We start from the raw sequence: 14,017 nt of genomic DNA on the forward strand, positions 1-14,017 counted from the left end.
TCCTATGGATAGACCACGTTTTGTTTACCTGTTCATCAGCTGATAGGCATTTGGGTAGTTTCACTTTGGGCTATTATGAATAGTGCTGCTATGAACATTCACTTGCAGGTCTTTGTATGGCTGTATGCTTTTGTTTCTCTTGGCTAGACATGAGTGGAATTACTGGGTCATATGGTAAGTTTATGTTTAACTTCTTAAGAAACTGCCAAGCCGTTTCCCTGTTTTCTAAAGTAACTGCACCACCCCCAGATACTGTAAAGCCAAGTTGTTTAACGCAGTTTATAAAGCCCTTCCTAACCTGGCTGCAGCCTACCTTTTCCCCTTCATCTCCATTGACACCCCAACTCAAACTGTGTACTGTATACAGTTCAAACTGTATGCTCGACTTAGCTGTCCCTAAAAAATATATATCCTCTCTCTCCTTTGGGCTTCTGTAAACACTGTTTCCCGTGCTTGGACTACTACTCTCCAGGCCAATGCCCACCGGTCCTCGGGCCTCAGTTTCTGTGACCCTTCCTTCTAGGACCCCCAACAAGACTATTGTCGCTTCCTTGTGTGTGTGACTTGAATCGGCTGCTCTGGCAACACTTGTCACACTGCGTTATCGTTGCCTTTGCCATGAGCATTGCCACTGCTGGTCTCGATCCTTTGTTTTTTTAGATTCCATATATATGTGTTAGCATATGGTATTTGTTTTTCTCTTTCTGACTTACTTCACTGTGTATGATAGACTCTAGGTCCATCCACCTCACTACAAATAACTCAATTTCATTTCTTTTTATGGCTGAGTAATATTCCATTGTATATATGTGCCACATCTTAAAAATATGGAATGCTTCACGAATTTGCATGTCATCTTTCTACAGGGGCCATGCTAATCTTCTCTGTGTCGTTCCAATTTTAGTATATGTGCTGCTGAAGCGAGCACGCGATCCTCTTTTTTGGTTTTCTGTTTTTCTGGCCACGTGGCATGTGGGATCTTGGTTGCCCCACAAGGGATCGAGCCGGTGCCCTCTACAGTGGCAGCACCGAATCCTAATCATGGGACGGCCAGGGAAATCCCCCTGGTCTCGATCATTTACTAACCAGTAAGCTCACTGAGGGTAAGGATTACACCTTTCTTCCCCAGCCTGGAATTGGTGTCTTGGAGGTCAATAAATGTTTGATAAACGTATAAAGTCCCTGGTCATCACTCTTCTTCCCTGGGAGATTAAAGCTGTGGTGCCGGGATCCAGAGCTCCCTCCTGCCAAAGGAAATCATTCGCAAACCATCTTGTAAATGCACAATCTGATTTTCAAAATAAAACATTTGTAGATCCTTCCTAATTCTGTTTTGCTCAGGCTAATAATAAAATGAGTTGGCATTTCTTGGGTATATATCAACTGACAGTAGAGGGAGCCCAGCCAAGAATGTGTTAGGTGACGGGTAGGCGTCTGTATGCGATTAAAAATAGACCATGTGTAATAATGAAGAACTGAAAATTACTCAAATGACCAACGATTAGGAAATAGTTAAATAAATTCTGAGATTAGATAGATAGATAATTAGATGAATAACACTGATATGAAAATTGTAAATAGGGAAGGGTCTGTTCGAAACAATCCTAAAAATAAAACCAGAACCCCAACTAGAATGAACACATTGATTACCACGATGCAGTACTGTGTATGTGCAATGACAAGAAATGTCACGTCATAGAACCAAGTGAATAGTGGGTGTTTTGTAATGAAACTTGGAATTTTGTTTTTTCGATGTTTTTTAGCTTTTGCTGCAAAAATCTAGAATAAATAATTGTGATGCATTGTATCCTAAGTGTGTATCATAAATTGAAGCCATTGAGCTTCTCTAAGGTACCTAAGGCACGGTTTATAATTTGTTGGAGATATATGATGCATTGCATCCCCTAAGTAAAAAATATATGTGTGCGTATGTATGTACGTGTATATACACATACCTATATGTGGTTTTCATATGCTCTCAGAGAAGGTAAAATGTTTTCACTTTATCATTGCCCCTCGCCTCCGTACTTCTGGGAGTCAGATAAACAAGCACTATGGTATTATCTCCTCTTTATCAGGTTAACATTAAACACAATATGAAACTGAGATTTATGAGGCCATTTGCTCAAAGTGACAAGCTAGGGCTTCCCTGGTGGCGCAGTGGTTGAGAGTCCGCCTGCTGATGCAGGGGACGCGGGTTCGTGCCCCGGTCCGGGAAGATCCCACGTGCCGCGGAGCGGCTGGGCCCGTGAGCCATGGCCGCTAAACCTGCGCGTCCGGAGCCTGTGCTCCGCAACGGGAGAGGCCGCAGCAGTGAGAGGCCTGCGTACCGCAAAAAAAAAAAAAAAAAAAAAAAAAAAGTGACAAGCTAGCAAGGATCAGAACCAAGACCAGAACCCAGGTGTCTTGGCACAAACACAAATTCTCAACTCTGCACAAAAACCTGAGGCAGGATGACCAGGATAAGAGCAGCACGGGCTCTCTTCACTTACTCAAGATCTTCAGTGTTCTTCCCTGAAGGACCTTGCACAGCATCCTACACAAGGAGATGCTCAGATAGCATTTGTTCAAGGGATTGATGCATCAGTGGATCCATCAATGGGCAGGAATTTAACAGGCGGACACTGATCGATGAGCAAAAATTCTTCGGTACCCTTGGTGGTATCAGTCTTCACCAGCCCTTCACTACTATTTAATATTTTTCCTCTACAAATATTCTATCCATTCATTTATTCGTTCAGCAATTGATTATTAGGCAACTACTATATGTAGGAAACTGTGTCACTAGCTTACAGAATTATAACAATAAGGTATTAGTCTTACCTTCAATATACTTACCATCTACTAAGAGAATGAGATTTGCATTTTAAAAATCACTATAATTCTTGGCAGAATATGAGATGAAGGGAGGATAGACAGTGTTCAGAGAGTCCAGAGGAGAGAGAAAAGGTATTTAGCTGAAAGAGTAAAGGCAAGCTTCACGGAAATGTGGCATTTTGTCAGGGCCTTGAGTGACAGGAACAATTTCACAAGAAGAGATGGGGGAGGACATTTCAGGAGAAGCAAAACACTTTTAAAAAGGCACGAGGTGAAAATTTTCACAAAGGTGAGGATCGAAGAAACACTCAGTTTCCTTAGAGAAACACATTTTGGCTAAAACATGTTCCTTTTTGTTCCCACAGTCGCTTTTTCCAGTCTCTTTGCCTAAAGGGAGCTGGAGGGTGCTTTAGCCAAAAATCTCATCTGACTTGGGCAGGTGCTAGAACTCGGGACCCAGTTCTGTAGAAATGTACTGTGAGGGCTGGTTTGTGAATGTCCTCTCTTTTACGAACAAGGTAGAAGGTATTATTAGCCCTGTTTTAGAGCGAGTGTGAAACAAAGGTGCAGAGAGACTGGGAACTTTCTCAAGGTCACAGGATGAGTCAGCTGGAAAGAAACCCTAGAACAAGGGCTGCCCCCCTCCAAAGGAACCCGCAGAGGCACGTCTGTGCCAGGGGACAACGTGTTCCCACCCAGAACCCCCGGCATCTTCAGTGCCTTTTCCTAGGAGTTCAGCACACACAGCAGACATGATTTCGTTCTCTCAGCACCCACTGAAGTCGGGTGAAGGCATCTTTACGTTCTTTTCTCAAGTAGACAAACTAAAAGTCCCCAGGGTATCCTAAGCAGTTCATCTGCGAGCAAGTAATATGTCAAAGTCACATTGATGATTGACTCAAGAGCAGTGCGCTTTTTGACTCTTGTCTTGGGACCAAAGGCCAGCTAGAGAGGTGGTGGTTTGAAGGTTGAAATGTGGCATTTTAAGACCTGAGTTCTGATCCCAGCTCTGTGCCTCACCTGCTGTTTGATTCTGGGCAATCACTCAACCCCACTGAACCTCAGTTTCGTCATCCATAAAATGGAAACAACATATCTTTGCAGGGGCTTCCCTGGCGGTCCAAAAAAAAAAAAAAATCCGCCTACCAATGCAGGGGACATGGGTTCGAGCCCTGGTACGGGAGGATCCCACATGCCGTGGAGCAACTAAGCCCGTGCGCCACAACTACTGATCCCACATGCCACAACTACTGAAGCCCGTGCTCCTAGAGCCCGTGCTTGGCAACAAGAGAAGCCACCGCAATGAGAAGCCCGCACACCGCAACGAAGAGTAGCCCCCGTTCACCACAACTAGAGAAAGCCTGTGTGCAGCAACGAAGACCCAATGCAGTCAAAAATAAATAAATAAATTTATTTAAAAAAATAATAATATATGTATATCTTTGTATCTGTTCTCAGCATGTATTTTTTTCTTTCATCTGATGGGGTTTGCATTCTAATGCCTCCACATGTATTTTTAAATGCTAAGAAAAACAGCTGAGAGAAAACCCACAAATCCATTAAAAATGGTTACTTTGCGGGGAGGAGAATGGAACTGATCAGCTTCTATTTGTAGCCAATGTACTTCTATTTCACTTGGAATTGCTTGAAATGACCCAGGCAAACAAATAAAGGATAAAAATAACAGCAACCTTATAAATTACTGTTTAAAAAGTACCTAGCACAGTGATTGCCAAAGACCTCCTTCTCGACAAAAGTTAGTTTTACATTTAAAAATTAATCATTATGTCATGTGGCAAAAAGGAGGCGGAATCAAGGAACAAGAAGAGAATAACACAAAGTTTCTAATAAGAGCTAAATTCCTTGGAAGACAATGAATGGAGAAGAAAGAGCACAGGCCCTGGCTTTGAAAAAGAGACTCGGTTTTGAATCCAATCACGGCCACACACGCATTCTGAGCCGTGGGAGAAGTCCCAGCCTCTCTGGGCCTCAGTTTTCTTATCTGTAAATGGAAATAAAAATTCTCAGCTCATAGATTTACAGTGAGGATTCCATGAGACAAATACGTGAGGTGCTTTAGAAGGCACTGAAAGTTACATGTAGTGCGGGCCACAGAAATGAAAACACTGTACACACCCACAAACCTCCTGTTTTACCTGCTTCCGACAGGTGGAGTGTTCCTGTGGGCTATTATAGGACCGTATCATGAGGGAACGTCTAAACTGTTTAAGCCGCAAATTATCCTTTTAAAAATGTTTTGTGCTGTATCCTTAAAAGTTGCTATAAGGGTAAAGATTGAATGTTCCCATCATAAAAGCAACAGAATGGCAATCGTGTGAGGTAAAGGATGTGTGAACTAGCCTGACTGCGGTAACCATTTCGCAATATATATGTGTATCAATATATGTGTGTATTATACACCTTAAACTTACACAATAGTATGTGTCAATTATATCTCAATAAAGCTGGGGAAAAAAGTTTTAACAGAACTGAATTAAAGCCAAGAAAGCACCTTGAAAACCAGCCAAAGTGGTTTCCATCTTTCTGATATAGATGGGCTTTTCAAGACCACATACTTGGCGGTCAAATGCTGACCTCGGGGATCCCCTGGTGCTTCCTGGACATACTGTGTTTAAACTCCTGCAGCCTTTGGTAACAGATGTGTTTAAAGAGCCATAAACTCAGCAACGATAGACAGAAACATACTTGCTTTCCTCCGGGCTTCTGGCTCGGAGTCAAATAATTTTTCCTGTGTAGGAATCTGACCTTCGTGCTCTGTTCTGTGTATCTGAGGGCTGTTTCTAGAGGAGACTCAAAATCAGGATGATTTTTTGTTCCCTTCGAATCAAAGCAGTTGGCTTTCTGTTTCTTCGCCTGTGAAATGAAGCAGCCTCCTTGTCACAATGGCATAAAATCGTGGCTTGTTGTGAGAGGTCAATGAGACACTCTACATGACAGTGCTTTGTAAACTGGAAACAGTAAACCATTCAGAAGAAAACACATGAGACAAGCTGAGGTCCCAAACACTACAAGTGCGGGATCAATTTTCTGGTCGAAGGAGAGACTTAATGAAAACTTTCCTAAAACTCCAAGGAAAAGAAGTACTTTTGCTTTTGAACTTTATGAATTTGTTTTGCCCCAAATCTCCCACTCCTTTTGTCCTTAATCTCAATTTTTGGCTTTCAATTTTGGTTCAGTGCTTCTGCCTGTGTTTCTGTGGTTTAATCATCTCTCCCACCTTCCCCTTCTTCTCTTTACTACCATGGGCATTTCCAGGCAGCACATGAGGTGGGAGAGCTGAATTTCTCAGAGAAAGCAGTGGTTGGTCCATCCAGCTCTCTTGTTAATTGCATCTCTGAATGATGCCACAAAGGACAACAACAATTTCCTAAGAACTCTTGTCTTCTCTGCTTCTTCTTCTTCTTTTTTTAATATTTATTTACTTACTTACTTATTTGTTCACGCCGGGTCTTGGTTGCGGTGAGAGGGCTCCTTAGTTGTGGCATGCGAACTCTTAGTTGAGGCATGCCTGTGGGATCTAGTTCCCTGACCAGGGATTGAACCCGGGCCGCCTGCATTGGGAGCGCGGAGTCTTATCCACTGTGGCACCAGGGAAGCGCCTTGTCTTCTCTTCTTTATTGAGTGCTTCCGTGTGCCAGACATTGTGCCCAGTGCTTTAACCCCACCCGTCTCCCTTACAATCCTCACAACAGTCCACTAGAGAAGACTTATTTCACAGATAAGGAAAGTAAGGGTTTAAGTAAGAAATTACATGACTTGTTCAAAGTCACACAACTAATGAATGACAGAGGTGGGATTCAACTTCAGCTACATCTGACATCAAAGCCTTTCGCCACTGGACCACACCGCCTCCTAGCCTACTAAAACTTTTGTAGGACCTGGAGCAAATCCGACCCCACCACTGCCCATCCTACCTCCCACAGTCAGCAGGGCTGGCGTCCATCAAGCCTGGGACATCCACGTCTCTCTCTCGAAAACCCTGGCTGACTCTTGCCTGCCCTTCAAGACTTACAGGAGATGCCTGTGCTGAGACAACCTCGCCAACATCCATCCCCAGGATGATTTCGAGACCCCCCTCTAGGTTCCCATAGCCCTAACCCTATGAATTTTTTTCTTTCTTTCTTTCTTTCTTTCTGGTCCCACTGCAGGGCACGTAGGATCTTAGTTCTCCGACCAGGGATGGAATCCATGCTCCCTGTGGTGTAAGTGTGGAGTCCTAACCTCTGGACCGCCAGGGAAGTCCCCAGTGAATTTTTATATTTCAATTGTGGGTTTATTTGTGCTTCGCCCTCACAACTTGACCAGCAACCAAAGGGCAGTGTCTGGAACTTTTTGTGCTTAACCAGTGCTTAACCAGAGCCTGGCACTGGAATGTAGTTGGCCCTCTGTACTCGTCTGTTGAATGAATAAATGGATTAATATATAATGACATGAACAGCAACAAAAGCTACAACAAAGAACAAGCCAAAGCTGCTCCTTACTGCTTGTACCCTCATCCATATCGATGCGACCAACCAAGCAGCATGAAATCAATTCAACAGAGATTTACTGAGCCGTAGGGCGGTGTAGCTGAGTGCTGGCACTGTGCATCGGAATATCTTAGAAGCGAGGACGCTGGGCACAGATTTCTTGTCTGTAAAAGAAGCATAATAATCATACTTTTATCACCAGATTGCCACGGGGCCAAATCGCAGAATGGATACAAAAGCACTTTGGAAACTGAGGCGTGATATGCAAATGTGGGTGGTCGTCATTTAATTGTTATTATGATGTACGAAGCACTGTGTCAGGTCCTGAAGGAGGACTTACAGAAGAGGAAACTACTGCCCACAGGACACCCACACATAATGAAGCACTCAAGGGACTGTGAAACTAGGCAGAAAATAATGAAAGAAGTTCAAAGACTTCGAGGGGCTCAAAGGAGGGAGAAATCAGGGGTCAGGGGTCAGGGGTTCAGATGGGCCATCATCTAAGGCTGTGGGATCTAAGGGAGGCTTAATGACATGGTCCCCACTCTCAAGCCATTTACGGTCATACGCATTGTCTGGTGGGACTGAAATGCATGGTGTTTGAACACAGACAGCTTTTCCAGTGTGTGGTCAGTGGAGGACATCAGAGACCTGCATCTTGCAGAGCGGGTGGGATTCAAGTTAGACGAGAGATGGGTAATGAGTTCCGTAGAGGGAGGAGGTTGGAAACAAAGCAGGACTGAGCTTGGAGGGTTTAGGAGAGCAGAGGAGAGACCTCTGTGCTCCATCGCGTCCTCATTCCCTGACCCCGGGCACAGCATCAAAGTCGTCTGAAGCGCCGCACTGGGTTAGATCAGTAGTCCATTCAGCACTCTATATTTGGACTGTAGCTCGGGGGGATATTTTGGGAGAGCCTCTGGTTGTCCTATTTGGGTAATCACTAATCTTTAGCGATTAGGAAGATAAATTATATGATAACCCATTATAGAATAATCATTCATGAATTTTTATTCACCCTGTCTGCATCTATAGGCAAAAATCCCCCCAGAAAGACCATCTCAAAGGAATGTTCTATAATATAAAGCTGTTTCCACAGGCTCTCAGATGGCTGATAGAAAAAAAAAAATTTTTTTTTTTTTTATATAAGATGCAACCCTAAAAAGAAAAAATCCCCAAAACTTTAGAGACAGAAAGCAGATAAGTGGTTGCCTAGAGCTGCAGGTGGGAATGGGGAGTGTCTGCAAATTGGCACAAGGCGACCTTTTGGAGGATGGAAGTGCTTGAAATTTACATTACAATTTGTGGATTTCATGATATATATATATATTACGTCTCATAAAATTATTTTTAAAACCTATATAAATGCTTCCTCCAGTCCATTCCCATAAAATATTATTCTTTATAAAGGAAGATATGGCAAGGACAGACATGAGAATAGGAGGAAACTTAAAATTGTGTCACAAGAAAAGCATTTCAAGGACCTGGGATGTTCAGCCTGGGAAGGTGAGGGGAAAAGAGAAAATCTAGGGGCACCTGGTGGTACGTGAGAGAGAATGAGAGGTGCTTCCTAGAATCCCAAGGAGACTGAACCAGCTAAAACGGATGAAGGTTGCAGCTTGCTCTGAGAAGTAGGGAGCCACCCAACACTGGAAGGATTCAAGCCTAGGCCGAATGCCCCGTTGTTGGATGTTGCAGGTTTTTAAACAACGGATGAGGTCATGGAGTATCAGGGCTTTAAGGCCCTTTCTCACCCTCAGAGCCTCTGATGCTATAAACTGGATGAAATGTAGGTTTTCCCCATTCATTAGGAGAACAGAATGAACATACCAGGCTTTTGCTCCTTCCCTTCCCAAAGAGCCTGACTACAAAATTGTGCAAAAAGATCCAGTAACTAAACTGGGGATCTAGACATCGGCAGCTAATACTACCTTCCTCTCCCGCAGTTTATTATTTCTTTACAGTACCTAGAGATTGAGGGTCAGTTCTGTTGTATCTTTGCGTCTTAAACCCAGAAGCTTCGATGTTCCCCACAGCAAACCACCTGTTCCAGGCAAACCCGCCAACACACAGCCCCCCAAACACTTTTCACATGTTCCATTCTGCATCTTTCTTCAGATCATCCCCCCTGCATACAAGCCCTCCTCTGATCCCCACACTTGCCTAAGTCCTAAGCTGCCCACAAGGCCTGGGTCCGGTTGCTTCCCGCCCCTGCCCCACAGGTGAGATGGTCTTGGAGGTATGTCCTGGGAGGGCCTCACTGCCAGCCGTCCACCAGCAAAGGCCGAAGCTGGTTATGGGAGGCTGAGGCTACAAGAGGCCTGGGATGAACTCGGAAGTGGAGACCAGAAATCCAAAATAGGTCAAAGCCAAGGGGATGATGTCTTTGGCACAGGATTAGGGGATCCAAACAGAACACTGATTCCGTTTTTTTATTTCCTTTCCAAGTTTTAATTTATATATACTTTATATGTAATATTAAGAAGTCAATCTTGAAACAGAATAAATTATATTATCACCATTTAAATAGTTTACTTACATAATTGTCATTTTTATTTAAGTTCTAAGGGGAATTCTGCTTTCACTCTTAATGAAAATGATGCCCTTGGGACTTCCCTGGCGGTCCAGTGGTTAAGACTGCATGCTTCCACTGCAGGGGGCACGGGTTCAGTCCTTGGTCGGGGAACTAAGATCCCACATACCGTGTGGTGGCACGGCTAAAAAAAAAAAAACAACAAAATTAACTAATTAATAAAATAAAATGATGCCCTTGTTGAAAATGTAACGGTCACTGAAATGTCATTTCGTGATTTTAGGCAAACCAGAGAGGGGTATCTCAGTCCAAGGATTTTAGAAACTGACTTACTAAGCATTCTCCAAAATGTATCCTCTTGGCCTTCGAGGGTTTCTATGTTCAAACTTAACAAGAAAAATTGAAAATGAAGAACCTATTTGCTGGAGGTTTTCAAAATTAGAAAATATTATAAAAATTCAGTTTATATTTTTCATAATCATTAATCTATGGTCTATATAAAATTTTTATCTTCTTATCTTAAGATACCACTAAATAAAGGCATACCAGGCACAAAACCCACATGCAGTAAATATATAATAAGCGAAGTAAATTGATAAATGCCATTACTTACACCATTCCTACCAAAACCACCATTGCTTCCCAGCCTTTGGTGACACAGTTGTATAGCTTGTCAGATTCAAGTTCATTACATCCCTCGAAGAAATAAATGTGTCTTTTGGAGTAGAAGGCTGCATCAATTTTAGGTTCAATTCCTGGAAATTTCTCAGTAATCAATATGGGATAAACAAGATCCATAATTACCTTCTCTCATTTCTCCTCCAACATCGTTTATCCACAAAGAGGCTGGTCTTGTAGATGAGTGGATTAAAACCAGCAACTTCAATCTTGTCACAGAGTCAGGGAAACCCAGATAATGTATACTTTTGGTATAGCTGGGTTGTGGTTTTTAAATCACTGCTTAACCAGTACTTGCAATCTTTAAAAAGAACAACTTGACTCCTGGTTCCAATTTCATATGTGGCTTAATAGCTCAGGAAGCTTCCACCAAAAGAACTCATCTTTAAAGAAAAAACTTTTTCTTCCAATTGTAATGATAGTATCAACAGTCACATTGGAGCCACAGGTGGCTGGTTCCATGGTCTAAGGCTGTGACACTGCCTTTATGAGTCCTCATTGAGAGACCAAATGTCACAAATGACCTCAGCAGAGAGGCAAAGTCTGTTGAGGTCAACATAATGTAGAGGAGGAACATGGTAGCCTTTGGATGTTTGGAATGGCCAAACTCATGACCAGCAACAAGAAACAAATTTGTGCTTTTGGTGTGTTTAAATACAGATTTCAGCCCTATCAAAGTGCAAGCCTCCCCCAATACCAGCTCCAGGCCCATAAGCACAGGTGATGTTTCCATCTCTGCCATCTGAAGAATTAGAGTCTCTATGAGCTCCTTGTGGGAAATATATGATAATATCAGCCTCTTCAGGGTTCTTCTGTTTGGATTGCAGGGGGTCACATCACTCCGTACTTGAGAAGCCTGGGGATGGCATAGTCAACATCCTTCCACACCATGGAGGGTAATTCTTGATTCCGTAGGTGGCATGATGTTTTGTCCATACTGGTTTCCCCATCGTTGTGCCAAACTGGTGAACACTGGGCCTCCCACACCTTGGTGTGGACCTCATTGTCAGAGGAGAGGCATCCAACTGCCGGGTCACATTAGGCCCCAAGAAGAAATGCCACATTTTCTGGATTTTGCCCACCACAAAGTTGCTAATGATTCTCATTTGAGCATGGGAGTTGTTTCCACCAGGAGGCCATAAAAGGTGCCCAGGTACCTTTGTGCAAACAGCACATCATTTTCTTCTAGACTTGTACTATTAGACAGAGGAACAACTCCAGAAGCAGCAGCTTGAAGAACGAGAATTAAGAGGAGAAACTTCATTCCAAACTTCTCTTGAACAGTTTAACCCAATGAACTTTGTTCCGTTTTAGACTTCAGCTGGCTTTTGTTCCTGCCTTATACATATGCAGGTATTTCCACCCCCAGCATTCCTGAATGTCTCTGACACCAGATCTCAGCGAGCACTCCCTCCTCTAAATTCCTTATTATCTGTACCTCCTATTTAATGATACCTTATATTATTACTCAACTTTTCATAAAAATGGTCTGATTTACCAACTGTATTGTCAGACCCTTGAGGGAACACAAGCCAACCTGAGTGTCCAGATTTATTATTATTGTTGTTGTTGTTTATTTGTTATTTTTTTCCTTTTATAGGCTGACATCTCCCTTCCCCCTCACTCTCTCCTTTGACCCTGAATTTTCAACTTTAGACCAAAAGTTTTCACAGGTGCACTCAGGTGAAAATGAGGTGAGGAACAGAGAGCTACTGGGGTTTTTTTTGCGGTACGCGGGCCTCTCACTGTTGTGGCCTCTCCCGTTGCGGAGCACAGGCTCCGGACGCGCAGGCTCAGCGGCCATGGCTCATGGGCCCAGCCGCTCCGCGGCATGTGGGATCTTCCCGGACCGGGGCACGAACCCGCGTCCCCTGCATCGGCAGGCGGACCCCCAACCACTGCGCCACCAGAGAAGCCCAGAGAGCTACTGTTTTACCAGAAGGAAGGAAGCCCCAGAACTCGGGATCTGTGTCCACAAGTATGGCATCCCAAGTATCTCAGATCAAACCTGAGTTCTAAAACTAGGACTCTATTTACAAAAGCATATTTAGAACTTCTAGACTTTTCTGGGCTTTTTGTTGTTAAAGCAAAGAAATGCTATGATGAGGTGTCCAGCCTACGTGTAAAAGGTTCCTTCAGAATAAAAAGACTTAATTGAAAACATTTTACTGGAAGTAATTCCACACTCTGAGTAGTACAGCTGTTATTGGTCTTACCCGTTAAATGGGCAGCAGCCAAACTTTTCTCCTGCCCCTTTTATTAATAGGAGGACCACAGACCTGTTTAGAAACAGCCCCAGTACAAGTGGAGGTGACTAGGACCACCTAACACACACCGCCTGCCATGAAGTCCTAGAGAGGAGATTGCTTTATCTTTTATTCCAATTATTTGCTCTTGCTTTGGGCATAGAATGGTGTTTAAAATCTTTGGGCTTTTTCCGGTTAGTGGCCTGAGGTGACCTCTAAAAATGGTTCGCTATTCACTTGACCCAGAAAATCCCACAAAATCATGCAAGTCGAGAGGTTCAAATCTTCGTGTTCACTTTAAGAGCACTCGTGAAACAGCCCAGGCCATTAAGGGTATGCATATCCGAAAAGCCACCAAGTATCTGAAGGATGTCACTTTAAAGAAGCAATGCGTGCCGTTCCGTCATTACAATGGTGGAGGTGGTAGGTGTGCCCAGGCCAGACAGTGGGGCTGCACGCAGGGTCGGTGGCCCAGAAAGAGTGCTGAATTTTTACTGCACATGCTCAAAAATGCAGAGAGTAATGCTGAACTTAAGGGCTTAGATGTAGATTCTCTGGTCATTGAGCACATCCAGGTGAACAAAGCCCCCAAGATGTGGCACAGGACTTATAGAGCTCATGGTCGGATCAACCCATACATGAGCTCTCCGTGCCACATTGAGATGATCCTTACTGAAAAAGAACAGATTGTTCCTAAACCAGAAGAGGAGGTTGCCCAGAAGAAAAAGATATCCCAGAAGAAATTGAACAAACAAAAACTTATGGCCCGGGAATAAATGCTGCAAAAAATAAATGCAAATAAAAGTAAAAAAAAAAAAAGCTTATTGAGCTTGGGCTTCCCTGGTGGCGCAGTGGTTAACAATCCGCCTGCCAATGCAGGCGACACGGGTTCGAGCCCTGGTCCGGGAAGATCCCACGTGCCGCGGAGCAACTAAGCCTGTGCGCCACAACTACTGAGCCGTGCTGCAACAAGAGAAGCCCGTGCACCGCAAGGAAGAGTAGCCCCTGCTCGCCGCAACTAGAGAAAACCCGTGCGCAGCAACGAAGACCCAACGCAGCCAAAAATAAACAAATTAAATAAATAAATAAATAAATAAGATTATTGGGCTCAAACTCCCAATGAATTCTGGGATTCTCGTTTACATCTGGCCTCTGTCTGACCACTCCCAGTGTTGGCAGATGACTACCGGGTGAGGCCCTTCTGTCCAGTAATGCACAGCAAGGGTGGTCAGGAAACATCCCAAGGGCGAGATGGA

The 14,017-nt window shown here is 43.7% G+C and overlaps 1 protein-coding gene and 1 non-coding gene across 2 annotated transcripts; one reads left to right on the forward strand and one right to left on the reverse strand.

Moving 5' to 3' along the window:
• Positions 1-821: 821 nt before the first annotated feature.
• LOC115865014 (U6 spliceosomal RNA) lies at positions 822-928 on the reverse strand. The gene has a single exon (XR_004044237.1). It is a non-coding gene; the product is annotated as a U6 spliceosomal RNA (small nuclear RNA).
• Positions 929-12,960: 12,032 nt separating this feature from the next.
• Positions 12,961-13,580, forward strand: LOC115864914 (large ribosomal subunit protein uL22-like). The gene has a single exon (XM_060300047.2). The coding sequence runs from the start codon at positions 12,983-12,985 to the stop codon at positions 13,535-13,537; it is 555 nt and encodes a 184-aa protein (XP_060156030.1). The 5' UTR covers positions 12,961-12,982; the 3' UTR covers positions 13,538-13,580.
• The last annotated feature ends 437 nt before the right edge of the window (positions 13,581-14,017 follow it).

Source organism: Globicephala melas, chromosome 6, assembly GCF_963455315.2.
Source record: "Globicephala melas chromosome 6, mGloMel1.2, whole genome shotgun sequence".
Lineage (NCBI taxonomy): Eukaryota > Metazoa > Chordata > Mammalia > Artiodactyla > Delphinidae > Globicephala > Globicephala melas.

What these genes read in the sequence shown, in the direction of transcription:
- LOC115864914 (XM_060300047.2), top strand. Translation starts at nt 12,983, where the DNA reads ATGGTTCGCTATTCACTTGACCCAGAAAATCCCACAAAATCATGCAAG.